The sequence below is a fragment of the Myotis lucifugus genome, unplaced genomic scaffold (genome assembly GCF_000147115.1).
Source record: "Myotis lucifugus unplaced genomic scaffold, Myoluc2.0 scaffold_151, whole genome shotgun sequence".
Taxonomy (NCBI): domain Eukaryota; kingdom Metazoa; phylum Chordata; class Mammalia; order Chiroptera; family Vespertilionidae; genus Myotis; species Myotis lucifugus.
The window spans coordinates 205,722-219,678 of record NW_005871199.1 but is presented as its reverse complement, the minus strand read 5'-3'; the positions used below and the strand labels follow the sequence as shown (position 1 = coordinate 219,678).

At 54.2% G+C, this 13,957-nt stretch overlaps 1 protein-coding gene across 3 annotated transcripts in view; it reads right to left on the bottom strand.

The window, feature by feature from the left end:
- The window catches only part of KCNN3 (potassium calcium-activated channel subfamily N member 3), a 133,945-nt gene that overhangs the window by 23,307 nt on the left and 96,681 nt on the right, over positions 1–13,957 (bottom strand). Inside the window, exon 5 of one of the 3 annotated variants that reach the window (XM_023759292.1) lies at positions 2,818–2,848. The exons of the other annotated variants lie outside the window; for them this stretch is intronic. Coding sequence (XP_023615060.1) covers positions 2,818–2,848 — 31 coding nt within the window. The remainder of the gene's footprint in view (positions 1–2,817; positions 2,849–13,957) is intronic. 3 annotated transcript variants of the gene reach the window in all.

Genomic DNA, 13,957 nt, shown 5'->3' with positions numbered 1-13,957 from the left:
CAGGCAGACGTGGGTCCTTTCGCAAAATGTTCTCCAACAGGATCCGCCTGAATGGCTCACGGGGGCCCTGCATTTTGTCCTGCGGGGACATCGCTCCTCGATAAAATCTCCCCACCAGTCTCTGGGTGGCCACCGGACGGGATCCACACCAACCCGGGTGGATGGAGCGGAAAGCCACTCCGGAACTCGGATCCGCAGACGGAGTTACTAAGGCGCACACATGGGGCAATGCACGGGATGGGGTCCGGCGGAGGGAGGCCTCCAGGGAGTGTGAGCTACTATGGCCCGTGCTCTCCCTGCCCCCGCAGGGCCTGGGGCCAGGTGGGTCGTTGGCAAATGTTGCTTTTCCTCCCTCTCCCCCAGGGCGGGTGCGCAGGGCAGGCGGCGGGTCCGGGTGCATCTGGAGGTGGCCTGGAGGAGGCCGAGCTCTGCTGGTCAGAAGGAAGATGGTGGGCACGTGAGTCGGGGACCCAAAGGGACAGAGTGACCGACACCATTTGTCACCTCCTCCTGTCCTAGTGGGAGTCAGGCGGCACAGCCTACCATGCGGCTGGCACTTGGTAAACAAACACTCCAATTCTCACCACATCCTGTAAGATATTTCCTAAAAATAGGTTTTTACTGATTTCAGAGCAAGGAAGGGAGAGGGAGAGAGAGAAACATCAGTGATGAGAGAGAATCATCGACTACCTGCCTCCTGCACGCCCCCTACGGGGGATTGAGCCTGCAACCCGGGCATGTGCCCTGACTGGGACTCCAACCATGACCTCCTGGCTCACAGGTCGATGCTCATCCACCGAGCCACACCGGCGGGGCCTGTGTATTTTCACGGGTAAGTAACTGGGAGCACAGAAACACTGGGTGACTGGCCCGAGGACACACAGGAAGTGACCAAAGCGAAGCCCCTGCTCTTTGCCCCGCTCCCCCCAGCAGGAGAGAGGCGGAAGCAGCTGCTGTGCACCCTGGGGGATGGTGAGGAGGTTTTAGCAGGAAGAGGGCACCAGGGCGCCCGTAGCAGGCGATGAGGTGGCCTTGGAGACCCGGGGTCCGCATTTGGAAGGCCTTGAATTCCAGGCTGAGAGGTTTGGATTTTGTCTTAGAGATTTGGTTCCTGAGCAGATGAGTGACCAAATGACATGGCCTGCTGGGGAGAGCGGTCTGCGGGTGGTGAGCAGGATGTTTGAAAAGGTGGGACACAGAGGTGGGGTAGCCAGGGCAAAGCAGGTGCAGCCTTCCTCGCCCCCCGTGAGAGCATCAGTGGGCGGTTCAGCCCTAACTGGAGTCCAGCACCGGCCCCAGAGAGCGGTGGCATTAGCCTTTCCAGGGCTGTCCTCACAGGGCATGCAAGCCTGGAACCCCAGGGACCTCTGAAGAGCAGACATCGCCTCCCCAAAGCTCACCCCTTACCTGCCCTCTCCCACCTGCTCCACTCACTGCCCACGAGGTTCTACGGCTACCCTGAGGGCACCCTGGCTGCTGCTCCTGCCAGCTGCCTCATTTCCCCGGGATGGGGCCTGTCCCCACTCATCTGGTCACACTGGAGCAATGTAGACAGTGTGATATATTTTTATTGATCTCAGAGAGGAATAGAGAGGGAGAGAGAGATACAAGCATCAATGATGAGAGAGAGTCATTGATTGGCTGCCTCCTGCAGGCCCCACACTGGGGATTGAGCCCGAAACTCGGGCAAGTGCCCTGACCAGGCATCGAACTGTGACCTCCTGGTTCATAGGTCTGATGCTCAACCACTGATCCACGCTGGCTGGCGGTACCTGACTTTGATCCCCAAGATGGAGTGCGCCCTTCCCCTGACTTAAGGTGCCAGCCCTATCCCAGCCCTGACGTGGTTTGGGAGGGGCAGCTGCCCTGCTCATCCCATTCCCCACAGCCCAGGGCTCTGCCAGGCCCTCAGACCACCACAGTCCCCTCCACTCCCAGCATGCTCTGGGCTGGGAGGGCTGGTGGCTGACCCTGGCTTGCAGGGCCTGTGCTGAGGTGTGAGGGTACAGCCCTCCCTGGAGGGGTGGACTTCGGAGCCTGGGAGACCACCAGACTCAGTGACAGCCCAGTGTGGGGGCCCAGAAGCGGGGAGACTTAAAGACAGCTCCCTGCCACAAGCCAGCCGCACGCAAACACATGTTGTAGAGTCACAGTCGGGCATCAGTTCATCAGATGCATTTCTTGGAAGAGGTCTTGGGTCAGAATGGGAGGTGGGGATGGTGGGTGGGGAGGAGGTGAGCAGCTGGTCTAGGGCTCGGCTCACCTGGCTTCCAGCCCCAGCTCCACCTTAAGTAATTCCGTGGCTGTGGGCAAGGGTCTTAACCTTTCTGTGACCGGTTTCCTTATCTGCTGATGGGAGGATGAAGGAAAATACTCCACAGTGCTCAGCCCAGAGGAAGTGCGCTAAATGTCAGCAGAGCTCAAAGCGGAATGAAGTGTACGGCAGCAAGTAATCTGTCTCTTTCTACGGTTGATGTTTGATTTACTGCTTCATTTTTCTCTCAATTCCCTTTATGTCCTTTTGGGTTTCTTTTTCGTTCACCGTATAAAATCTGACGGGTGCTCACTATCTGTGCCGAGGAGAGAAGTAGATCCTGAGGATGTCACTCATTCAATGGAACACTTCACCAATCTGTCCTCAGGAGGGGGCTCTAGAGCAGCGGTCGCCAACCGGTGGTCCGCGGACCCCTGGTGGTCCGTGAGGTCCGAAAGGTTGGCGACCGCTGCACTAGAAGATGCCGAGATGAATCGGACACACACCCTACACTCCCATGACGTGAGGCATCGTCATAGAGGTAAGACACACATGCAACTCGCCAAGCAGGAAGTGATGAGCGAGAGAGCAGGCCTGGTGATTCATACTGTGGGAGTGGGGAGGAGGTAGAAATTATATCCAAACCTATTCACAATTTTAGAGTGGTTTACACTTGTCACAAATTCACATGCGAATTTCATGCTATTTTTTTTACAATTGAGAATTTTTGGAGAAAATAGTTTCTTGTTTTTCATTAAGGGCTAAGAAGGAAAAGGCGTGGTTTTAATTTTTTGGGGGGGGGAGTTGGTTATTATGCTTATTCATTTATCATTAGGGTGTAGACCATGGTTTTTCACTTTTTAATATTATAAAATAAATGTATGGTGGTATAAAGATGACGGATTAAACACACATGCTGCTTTTGCCCCTTCTCAAATCCCTCTACAACTAACTGTGTGAGTTCCCTGCTTTTAAAAATCAGCAGAGACTCAGGAATCCCCAAACAGCTGAGTAAGGTCTCTAGCATACAAGACACAGGCCAAATCAGTCAATTAAACAAAGAAACGGAACTCTGGATCAAATGCAGATCATCCGCAGAGAACTCTTGAAAAAACCCTATAATTAACATCGTAAGAGAGATAAAACACGATATTGGACCCGTGAGACAAGCCTGGCATGCTATACCGAAAATTCTCTCTGAAGGGCTGGAGGATAAATTGAGGAAGGCTCTCAAAAGACAGAAAGAGACAGAAATGAAAATAGAAGAGAAAATAGGAAATTAGTCTACCAACTCAAATATTAGTGGCTTCAGAAAGAGAGAACCGGACAAAAAGGAGGAGGAAAAGGAGTCAGAGAATGAAGAAGGAAAGAAGTAAATAAATAATATTTTTAAATTTCCCATAAGCAAAGGACACAAGTTTCTAGATCAAGAGCCCACCATCCCTAGCAAAGTGAATGAAAATAGAGTCACACCAAGACACATTATTGGGAAATTTCAGAACACCAGGGAGAGGAGGTGATTCTATGGAGCTTCCAGAGAGAGAGAGGGAGGGAGGGAGGGAGGGAGAGAGAGAGAGAGAGAGAGAGAGAGAGAGAGAGAGAGAGAGAGAGAGGTATCAAATACAAAGAATCAGAAATCTGAGTGACTTTGGAATTTTTAAAGCAATACTGGAAGCGAGAGGGCCATGGAACAGCCTTCAAAATTCTGAAGAAAAATGATCTCCAAACAAGAATTCTAAACCATGGAGGCCGGAATCCCAAACCAGCCAAAGCGCTCAGTTAAGTCTGAGAGTGGAATGAAGACACTTTCAGATGTGCCAGGCTCTCCAAGGTTTGCCTCCTCTGTGCCCTTTCTCAGGAAGCCAGGGGAGGGTGAGCATCACCCACACAACGGAGTAAGCCCCGAAGAAGGAAGCCCCGGGGTGGAGGGCACAGGAGACAGGCGGAGGGCAGAGGCCCAGGGTGCAGGCCACGCACCAGGCACAGAGGCCGCCAGTCCAGACGGCAGCAAGGCAGAAGGTCGGGGAGACGTTTCTCCAAGAAGACGAAATGGGTAGAAAACCTGTTGTGCCTAAACACCTGGAGAAGAGAGTTAGACAACCGCCAGGGTTTGGAGTTAAACTAGGGATCAACACATAGAGAAGTGAGCAAACGAACAAACAGGGTGACTAACCAGAATAAAACAAAACTTCTGCAGGAAGAGAGGAGTTATCATCCTTGACTACAAAGGCTCAACTATGAACAGAGTCAAATTAGTGTGGACTGAGCAATGCAAACAGTGATTACTGATCTAACCAAAGTCATAACATGATTATGAAAGGAGAATGGGGGACAGGACGAATTCAAGGGGCGGAAAGGAAGCCAATTCCTCATCTTCCCGGGAGGGGAGGGAATAGATAAGGCCAAAACTCACGCATCGAAAAGTAGCGATACAAGCCCGTTCTTCAGAGACATGGAGGTAAACAATTAGCAAAAGGAGGTGAAAAGATTGGTCATCTATTGTTGCACAGTAAGCTGCCGCAGGACTTAGCAGCTTAAATATCATTTGCTACTTCACCGTTGCTCTGGGTCAGGAACTCAGGGGCAGCCTGCCCTCAGAGACCTCTGGCTCCGGGTCCCTCAGGAGATTGTAGTCAAGCTCTGGAGAAGGGTACATGGGAAGGACAATTGACTCTAAAGTGCAGGCATGCCTATAACTTCCATAATACGAACACGAAATCAAGCCTGAGAGAAAGAAACCAAAAATACATGTCCTGGGAAATTAAGCTAGGAAGCATGAAAATAAAATAAGCACTCACTATCCAACCCTGCCTGTTGAATCTACTTGTGTGTTCTCTCCACGCAAAGCCCTCCCACGTGCCCCCCCAGAGATGATCAATATCCTTAATTTCATGCTTATCCTGACCTTGTTCTCCTTCGGAGAGTAGTGTTTCCACACGGGTGTGTACACCGCAACCACAGCCACGGAGTGAGCTTGGACACGGAAACCCTTTACGCTGAGCCTTGCGGTGAGACCACAGCCCTGTGTGGCAGCTTGACTACCATCTCCGGAGAGACCTTGAGCCAGAGGTCCCCGTGCAAGACGGCCCTGAGTTCTTGACCCTTGGCAACAGTGAGATAGCAAATGTTTCTGGCTGTTTGTTTTATTGATCTTAGAGGGAGGAAGGGAGGGATCGAGAAAGAGAAACACCAATGTGAGAGAGAAACATCGATTGGTTGCCTCCTGCACGCACCCAGACCGGGGACCGAATCCCAACCTGGGTATGTGCCCTGACCAGGAATCAAACCTGCCACCTTTTGCTGTACCCGATGATGCTCCAACCCACGGAGCCACCCAGCCAGGGCTATTAGAGTCCTCTTTGTACCTGTTCTAAGTATCATCTCAGAGCTTAACACTTAATAGCTGCTCAGTGAATGTCTGGAATGAATATGGCCGGTCGTTGCTTTCCCTGCCTCCCGCGAAAGTGATGCTTGCTTCAGTAACTCAGGGAAGCACGGTAAGATCTCTTCGGCAGATGAACTTTTGTCAAAGTGGCTGCCAACTATCTCGGGCTTGGAGTCCGTCCTCGCTATTAAGAGGAACTCGGCTTCTTGACAGTAGCTGCGACCTAACTCTTTTCACATGAATCTTAGTGATGGGATGTCTCTAGCCACTTGTTCTGGGTCTGGTTTGTTTGTTGGAAGCTTTCAGGAACCAAGCCAGGCCTTTTGCAGAACTCAGCCAAGTGAATAGCTTTGTCTTCGCCTTCCAGTCACCCCCCAGCGCCACACAGTCAAACCCGTGCCCCTACTAAGGTCGGGTATCGCCATGGAGCCCTGGGCTTCCCTCCTACTCCTACCTCTCCCTTTGCCCAGTCCTTGAATATAACCAACTCCTAATTAGCAAGTGCCGCAGTGCACCAGGGTACGCGAGTCCAGCTTCGGGGAGAAAATGGACATTTCTTAAGGGCATCCTACAGGTTAGTTTAGGATTTCAAACATTATTGAAGTGTGTGAGAGAGTTCCACGGGCATTCAAAGTTAGCTGAGGAATAAACAGCGATGGTGACTTCAGAGCTACTCCTGCGTATTCCGGCTAATCAAGACACACAAAAAAATCCTTCCTTTGCTTAAAAACAATTTCCTGTATACACGACTTAGAATGTGAAATAAATAGCTCTGAGGACTCAGGACAGACCGCAGGCCCCCTGGTCCACATGCCCATGGCGAGACATCGGCGTGGAGAAAGGCACTCCTGGCCGCTTCATTCCGATGGCTGGCGTTCTCTTTTCGGTGTGGGCTTTGAGTTTAGGAAAACAAGGCCGTCTCCTTCTACCAGGTGGTTCAGGGCAGTAGGCCTGGATCTTTCTTTCCGAGGCCAATCTAGATCTAGTCTTTTCCAGCCAGCCCCAGAGCTAGCAGCCGGGGTGCAAGGCCGCAGGGGAGAAACCCACCATCACCAAACACGACAGCTCTGAAAACAACTGCCCCGGACAGACACGGCTGCTCTCTCCCCGCGAGCACGGCGGGTGTCGACCTTTCTCGCAGAGGCCGTGGCGTGCGTGCATGGTCAGATGCGGAAGATCAGAACATCTGGCTGATGTCACACATCTGGATGCAATGCTCACAGCCCTTGGTGCGAAGTCTAAACAAGACACCAGCTCAGCTTTTTTTTTTTTTTTTTAGTGTGTGTTTCTCTTCTCTTGTTTAGCTAAGATGTTTTGTTCAAAGTCTCCACTTCACAAATGGATACACCATTAGAGCGAAGCCAGCTGCCCTTCCTTCCACAGCCCACTTTCTTCAGCCAGGAGAGCCCTGTCAGCCTCCTTGAATGGTTATTAAGTTAAGAACCAGATGGCTCATCTGGCAAGTCCCTCTGAGTCCGCTTCTCTCTTCGCAATATTTCCTCTCTACTTATTAAAAATATTTCCATGTTTCCTGATTTGGAAACGATTAATAAAAATGCATGAACATGGAGAACAACAATATGTTTGGAAGAAACACCGTTCCCGTGGGAAGCGTGTCTTCCCCGGGACCGGGAGGTGGTGTGGCGGAGGGAGGCGGGTTCAGGTCCCAGGCCGGCCGCTGTCCCCGTGGCCTCCGTCGGGGGGTTACCGCTCCACGCCCTGGGCTTTCCTTCTGTAAAAACGAAGCGCGTGAACCTCTCATGGGATCGTGCTGATGGTTAAATGAGGTGACAAACATAAGACCGGGCATAGCACCTAGCACCTATTTGGGGTTTAATAAATGAGATCATTCGGTGAACAACTACACATGAGGCCCTACTATGCGCTAGACTTCATGGACCTTACAGTGCAGTGAAGGAGGCCTACACCAAGGAACACAAAAGGAAAAAAAAAAAAGAAGAAAGAAAAAGAAAGAAAGGAAAGGAAAGAAGGCTGAGATGAGTGCCCAGGAGGGGCGTGGGTGCACTTAGCAGGCACCTCCTCTGAGGATTACTTACACCTCCCAGGACTAAAAGGGGGGCTGGGCAGAGGCACTCCGGGTGGAGGGACTAGCTGGGGAGAAGGAGGCCAGGGGAAGTGGAACACCCGTGGAGGCAGAGGGACCACGGAGGGAGAGGCGGGTGGGTAAGCAGGTGCTTCTTGGTCCCAGCACTGGGCTTCCATGGGTGGAGCTGGGAGAACACACCGGCCGTTGGCCTGCACTGTGGCCTGCACCCCTGTGCCCTCGCTTCCCTCTCCCCCTCCTCTATTTGCCTCCCCATCACCTCCCTGTCAGTCTTCTCTCTCGTCCTTTGGACGCCTGGACGCCGCCCTCGCCTCTCCTTCTCTCCTCTCTGTTTCCCTTTCCCGGGCTCAGCCTCTCTCTCCTTCCCTCCTGTGAGGACCACAGTGGGAGCCCCACCCGGAGGGGCTGACAGCCCCTGTGGGGACCCCGGTCGCTGCTTCCGGTTGGTTTGCGCAGCCAGCAAGCTTGTATGTCGCACCTCCCAGGGGCCAGCCATCAACGGCATAAGTTTCAAGGCTGCCCCGTGATTACCTCGCTCTCACGCTCTTGCGAACCGATTCGCTTTCTGGGTGGCAAGGAGGGGTGGCACACCCACGGCAGGAGCCAGGGGTCTGAGTGCCAACTCTCCTGCATCATTGGGTTAAAAGAAGCACATAAATAAATGAGGTCGGGAACTCTTGGCTCGATGGAGGGATAAGTCAAAACTCTTTAAACTGGTGAACGAGGCCTGGCCCCTGCCTACCCTTCTGAGTGTAGCTGGCCCCGCGGCAAACAACTGCGGATTCTCTCACCCACTCCGTTCTTCCCCCGCCGCTGAACTCTGCTCATGCTGGTCCCTCTGCCTCAAGTCTCCTCTGGCCCCCACATCACCTCCTCCAGCAAGCCTTCTAGATTGAGCATGTCGAACGCAAAGGCTAACATGGGCCAAATAAACGAGGCATGCGGCTTGCGGGCCCGTGGGCTGCGAGTTTGACGCGCTTGTTCTAGATCAAGTGCTCTGTGCAGCGTTCCCTGAACCCCATGCTCCTCTCTGTCCCCTCCCACCACGAGGACCGATCACGTGCTTACTCCCGGGGCTCGCACTTCTGCAGGACAGGTGCCAGCCCAGCTGGCCAGGCTCTTGGAGGAAGCGCAGCAGAGGCGCTGAAGGAGGCAGGTGGGAAGGGCGTTCAGGACTCCTCTTTGGGCCTCTGCTTTCTCTCACAGCCGCTGTCTCTGATTTTCATTCAGCTCCACCCGACGGGCCTCAGCCTGCCTGCCCCTGTGAGCTTTACCCTCCCAAGCAAGGCTTTCCCTACATCCATCATCAGCCACAGAGCGTGACGCGGAAGCCACGGAGCATCACCGTTCTTAGTTTTCCAGATACAGAGACAAGAATAACTGGTTGGCATTCTTGCAAAATATTTCCTCAAAGGCCTGAGAGATGATCTCTTTCTCATCTCGTTTTCTTTCTGGGACTGTTTCTGGGAGGCAGGTAGGACTAGGCGTTTGGCCCTGTTTTAAGAGCTAGCAACCATCGCCATGTGTCAAGCATCAGCCAGGTGCCACGTGGACCACGCCTGCTGCGCATGACCTCATTTCATCCTCGCAACAACGAGATTAGGAATGTCCTTTCCCGTTTTCTGGAGTGGGAAACACAGGCTCCGCCAGATTAGGGAACTTGCACAAAATGAAACATCCACCCGGGGAGAGAGCCCGTGTGCCTGCGGGCTTGGGCTCGGCTGATTGCACCTCCCCGTCTTTGACCCTAGGACACCCTTGAGGAGGTGCCGGCTCAGCAAGGCTGAGTGGAGAGACGGCTGGGGCGCCTCCCTTCCTGGCAAATCCGATCCCGGGCCTGTATCCAATCCCGGGCCTGTATCTGATCCCGAGTCTGTATCCGATCCCGGGTCTGTATCTGATCCCGGCCTGTATTGCAGCGAGCCAGCCTCACAGGGAGTCAGCCAGAGCCGGGGCTGCCCTGAGCAGCACGGTGATTGTGCGCAGTGCAACTCCAGGAGTGCCATTCACCAAGACTTCCGTGTGAATGGCGCCCCCTGGAGGGCAGTGCTGCAGAGCGGTGGTCCTGGCTGCGCCTGGAGGGTAGGGCGGGTGTTTTCCTCCTCTCAGCCCTGCTTTCTGAAGGGAATTAAAGGCGGGCAGCTCCCGGGTGAGCAGATGCTGAAGGGGGCACAGAGCTCCAGTCCCACCCGGGCAGCGGGCAGCGGGCAGCGGGCAGCGTTAGTGTGGGAGGGGGTGGGGCCGTCCTGTGACCAAGAACAAAGAGAAAGAGGTTGGGAGAAGTTCCCTGGGAAGGGGCTTCCAGGGCAGGACGTGGGAGCTCTGGTGATGGCTTCCCCAGCCCTGAGAGGAGGGGAAGCCCAAGAGGATTCCGGGCTCAGGGTGAGTGGGAGGAATTCCGACTCAGCCGAGGCGACCACCGGATCTGGGGACCTGGCTGCAGGGCTCCGGGGGGCACTGCTGGATGCTCCCTGGCCACGAGCAGCCTGCACGTGGAGTGCGCTTGCCTCTAACCTCTAACCTCTAACCTGTCCCCGGGCCTGGGAGTCCGGGCAGCCCCCTTCCCTGGACTTGTGGGGTGGCCTTTGGCCATGTGAAGGGTGACAGTGTGGGGCAGGCAGGGTCTCAGGGACTGGTCCAGGCCCACCGTTCACACAGCCAACGCACCCAGACCTTATAGGATCAACTGGAAAGTCCTGGGACACATCAGAAATTGATTCTGAAGCTCAGTACCAGGCGGGGAACAGGATGGAGCCAGCCAGCACGCACCCAGCTTTCCGCCCCGGGGGCTTCGCGCCGAAGGAACTTCCGAGCCTCCAGAGCGGGCGGGCCCCAAGGTCTCGGAGCAGCAGCTGGAAGGAAAGGCCGTGAATGGGGCTCAGGCTGGGGGGCCTCCGCACCCCTCCCTGCTCATCTCCACAGCCCAGGGCGGAAGGAAGGGGTGCAGCTGGGGCCAGACCGCCCCCAGCATCAGCATCACTTTTTTTCTGCCTCTTGAACTGAGAGGTTCTTGCTGGAGGAAAAGAAGGAGCAAGACAAAGAAGAGCTGACCCATCTGGAGAGCTCTTCTTGCCTGCAGGGCCTGCAGGGGATGGCGGGAGTCCCCTGGTGTCAGCCGTCCCCTCCGTCCCCTCAGAGCTCTGGGCCACAGCAGCTTCCGGCCCCGCCCGCTCTGAGGGCTGTGACTCTCCAGCGCTTGTCCTTCCCTGTTGCCCACCCAGGACGGAGAGCCGGCAGGTGGGGAGCGGCAGCCCCCATCCCGAGACTCTCAGGGGCCTCGATGGAAAGACCATGATTTCCAGGAGCCTTGCCCTGTGAGAATGGGGTTCTCCCAGGGAGCATTAGCCCAGAGGCCGGGACTCCCCGCCACCTCCGGGCCTCTCTGGGGAGGGAGAGAACAGCACGGACACAGGTCAAAGGCCTGGGCAGGAGGCGCTTTGCCTGTTGGGTCGGCTTTGTCTCTGGGAGTCACTGAGTCCCGGGCTGCCTCTACCTGACCGGGGGCCGGGGAGGAGCACGCTGGGCCCAAGTTCACTGTGCTTCTCACCCTGTGCAGCCTCTTCATACCCCGTGAGCACCAGGCACGTCAGCCCGGCCGGGATGTTGGCCCCGGGGGAAAGACCCTCAACTGGGAGCCCAGACTCTCCACGTGCTGTGTGACTCTGGACAAGTTGCTCCCCTTCTCTGGGCCGTGGTTTCCTCATCTGTACAATGTGAGGATTTGGTTCCATAAGCTCTAGAGCCCCTTCCAGTGCTAAGGTCGGTGTTTCTCTGCTCACGCTCTACGACCTGACTCCTGCCTCCACCTCCCCACTCCTCCCAGGCGGCTTCACAGACTGCAGGCCTTCGGCACCCCACCGGGAGGAAGAGGAAGTGAGACTTAGGCTCAGGTGGGAACCCCCTAGCAGCTGTCACTCAGGGCCAGCACACCTTGTTACACAGACCCTAACCAAGACTTCTGATCACAGAACACCTGTAATTCCTGCACCAGCACAGGAGAGGGTGAGCTGGAGCCTCCGCCATGATACAGCAGTGAGCACGGCTATTCCGTCACATGCAAGCCAATGTGTCTGCCGGTCTGTCTCTCTCCCCGTTCCCCCTCCTCCCCCCACCCCGCTCCCCCCCCTCCCTCCACACACACACACACACACACACACACACACACACACACACACTGCCCCAGAGAAGCCTCTGGAGGCTCCTGCATCCCAGGGTCCCAGTCCTGGCTCTGTTTTACAGGAAGCAGCCATCACAGAAGACACTTGTTACACGTTGCCAGGCAACAAAATGCTGCCTGCAAACGGCAACCCACCTCTGACACTTCCTAGGCCTGAAACCAGCAGATGAGAGGAGGCTGCCAGAACAAAGGAGAAGCATCGGGAGGGAAGACGCTGGGAAGCAGCATGAAAGAGCCCAGACAGTTGCAGAAAGTGCCAAAAAGCAAACAGATGGGGAGAAAAACTGACTCACTGACAGGAGGGAGGCAGAGAAGGAGCCATGGAGGAAAGCCCTCAGGTGTCAAGTCCTCAAAAGGCCTATTTGTTTTTTGGTCAAATCTGTCGAGCTTAGAGTGGAGCTGTTGATAAGGAAGGTGATGGATATGACGATGATGATGTCGGTTCCCCTCGCTAAGCACTTGTCTCTGGGCTGCTACTTTTATCTGATGAATGGTTTTATTAAAAACACCCTTAAGCAATGGCACGGTTCTCCACAGACTTTCCAAGAAACACAATCATTCCCTGAAACAAAGATCACCACTGCCACCCTCATCCTTCCCTCGCCCAAATGCAGGGTCATTCATTCGCTTGTTAGTTTAAGCCAGTGGTTCTCAACCTTCCTCATGCCGCGACCCTTTAATACAGTTCCTCATGTCGTGGTGACCCCCAATTTCATTGTTACAAATTGAACATCATTAAAGCATAGCAATTAATCACAAAAACAATATGTAATTATATATGTGTTTTCCGATGGTCTTAGGCGACCCCTGTGAAAGGGTCGTTCGACCCCCAAAGGGGTCGCGACCCACAGGTTGAGAACCGCTGGCTTAAGCGACCGTGGGCTCTGGAATTTGCAAGCGCTGAGTGGGGCGAAGAGAATCAGAGCCAGCCTTGGGGGTGCGCAGGCTGGAGGACACCCCGGCGGCCAAGGGGACGACCTCAGAGGGAGGTTTGGGGACAGCAGGGGAGCGATGCTGGTGGAGGACCCTCCTTCTCCGGGCAGGAGCCCTGGGCCAGCAGTGAGATTCTGCCTCACTTACCCCCATTCCCTAACTTTTAAAACAGGAAAATGACCCCTGCCCTGTCCACATCACAGAGAGCTGGGCCCCAGAGGACAAGCTGCGTAGATTGTAAAGCTGTGAACTGGAAGATGGTTTTCCCTATTTATTAAAAAACCATCACTAACCTCCTACAAGTGCTGGGAACTCTAGAAGACGGCCTCTTACAGACCTACCATCTGCTGGGGGCCAGCAGGCCACCAGCAACCTCACACAAAGGTGAGCGAGTTACCCCACTGCCCTGGGCGTCAGCTTTTCCCTCCGTGAAATGGCGGCAATACTGCCAAGGCTTATTGGGAGGGTGAAGTGGGATGGTGGACGCCAGAAGCACTGGGATGCGCTTAGTAAGTGACGGCTCCTCCTCAGGCTGGAGGTCATCCCTCCAGACCCTGGCTCAGCGTCTCCCCAGCCCGCAGGCTTCGCCTCATTTGGCCGCAGTGACAGTCTGGCAACCTTCAGGAGAGCGCGGTCTAGTTTCTGCAATAATGAAAAGCCTCAAGATGCATTTATCCCCTAAGTAAAAGGCAACGTTTCAATGATAAATAAGAACAAAACAAATGAAGAATGCTGGTAACTAAGTGGGAGCAATTTCATATGTTAAACTTGACAAAGTAATTACAAAGCGATTGCCCAATTAACTGTATCCACATTTACTTAACTCTGCAAGTAGGAAAATGTAGTTGTTTACTTTATTAATTTTGACATATACTTTCTCAGAAAAGGTCTAGCCAGTCTCTAACCCTGCCCCTCCCCGTAAAACTGACGCGGCATCCAAGGAAATGGGCCGTTTCTCCCTGCAGCCACTAGTGCAGTGGTTCTCAACCTTCCTCATGCCTCGACCCTTTAATACAGTTCCTCATGTTGTGGTGACCCCCAACCACAAAATTATTTTCGTTGCTACTTCATAACTGTAATTTTGCTACTGTTATGAATCATCATGTAAATATCTGATATGCAGGATGGTCTTAGGCGACCCCT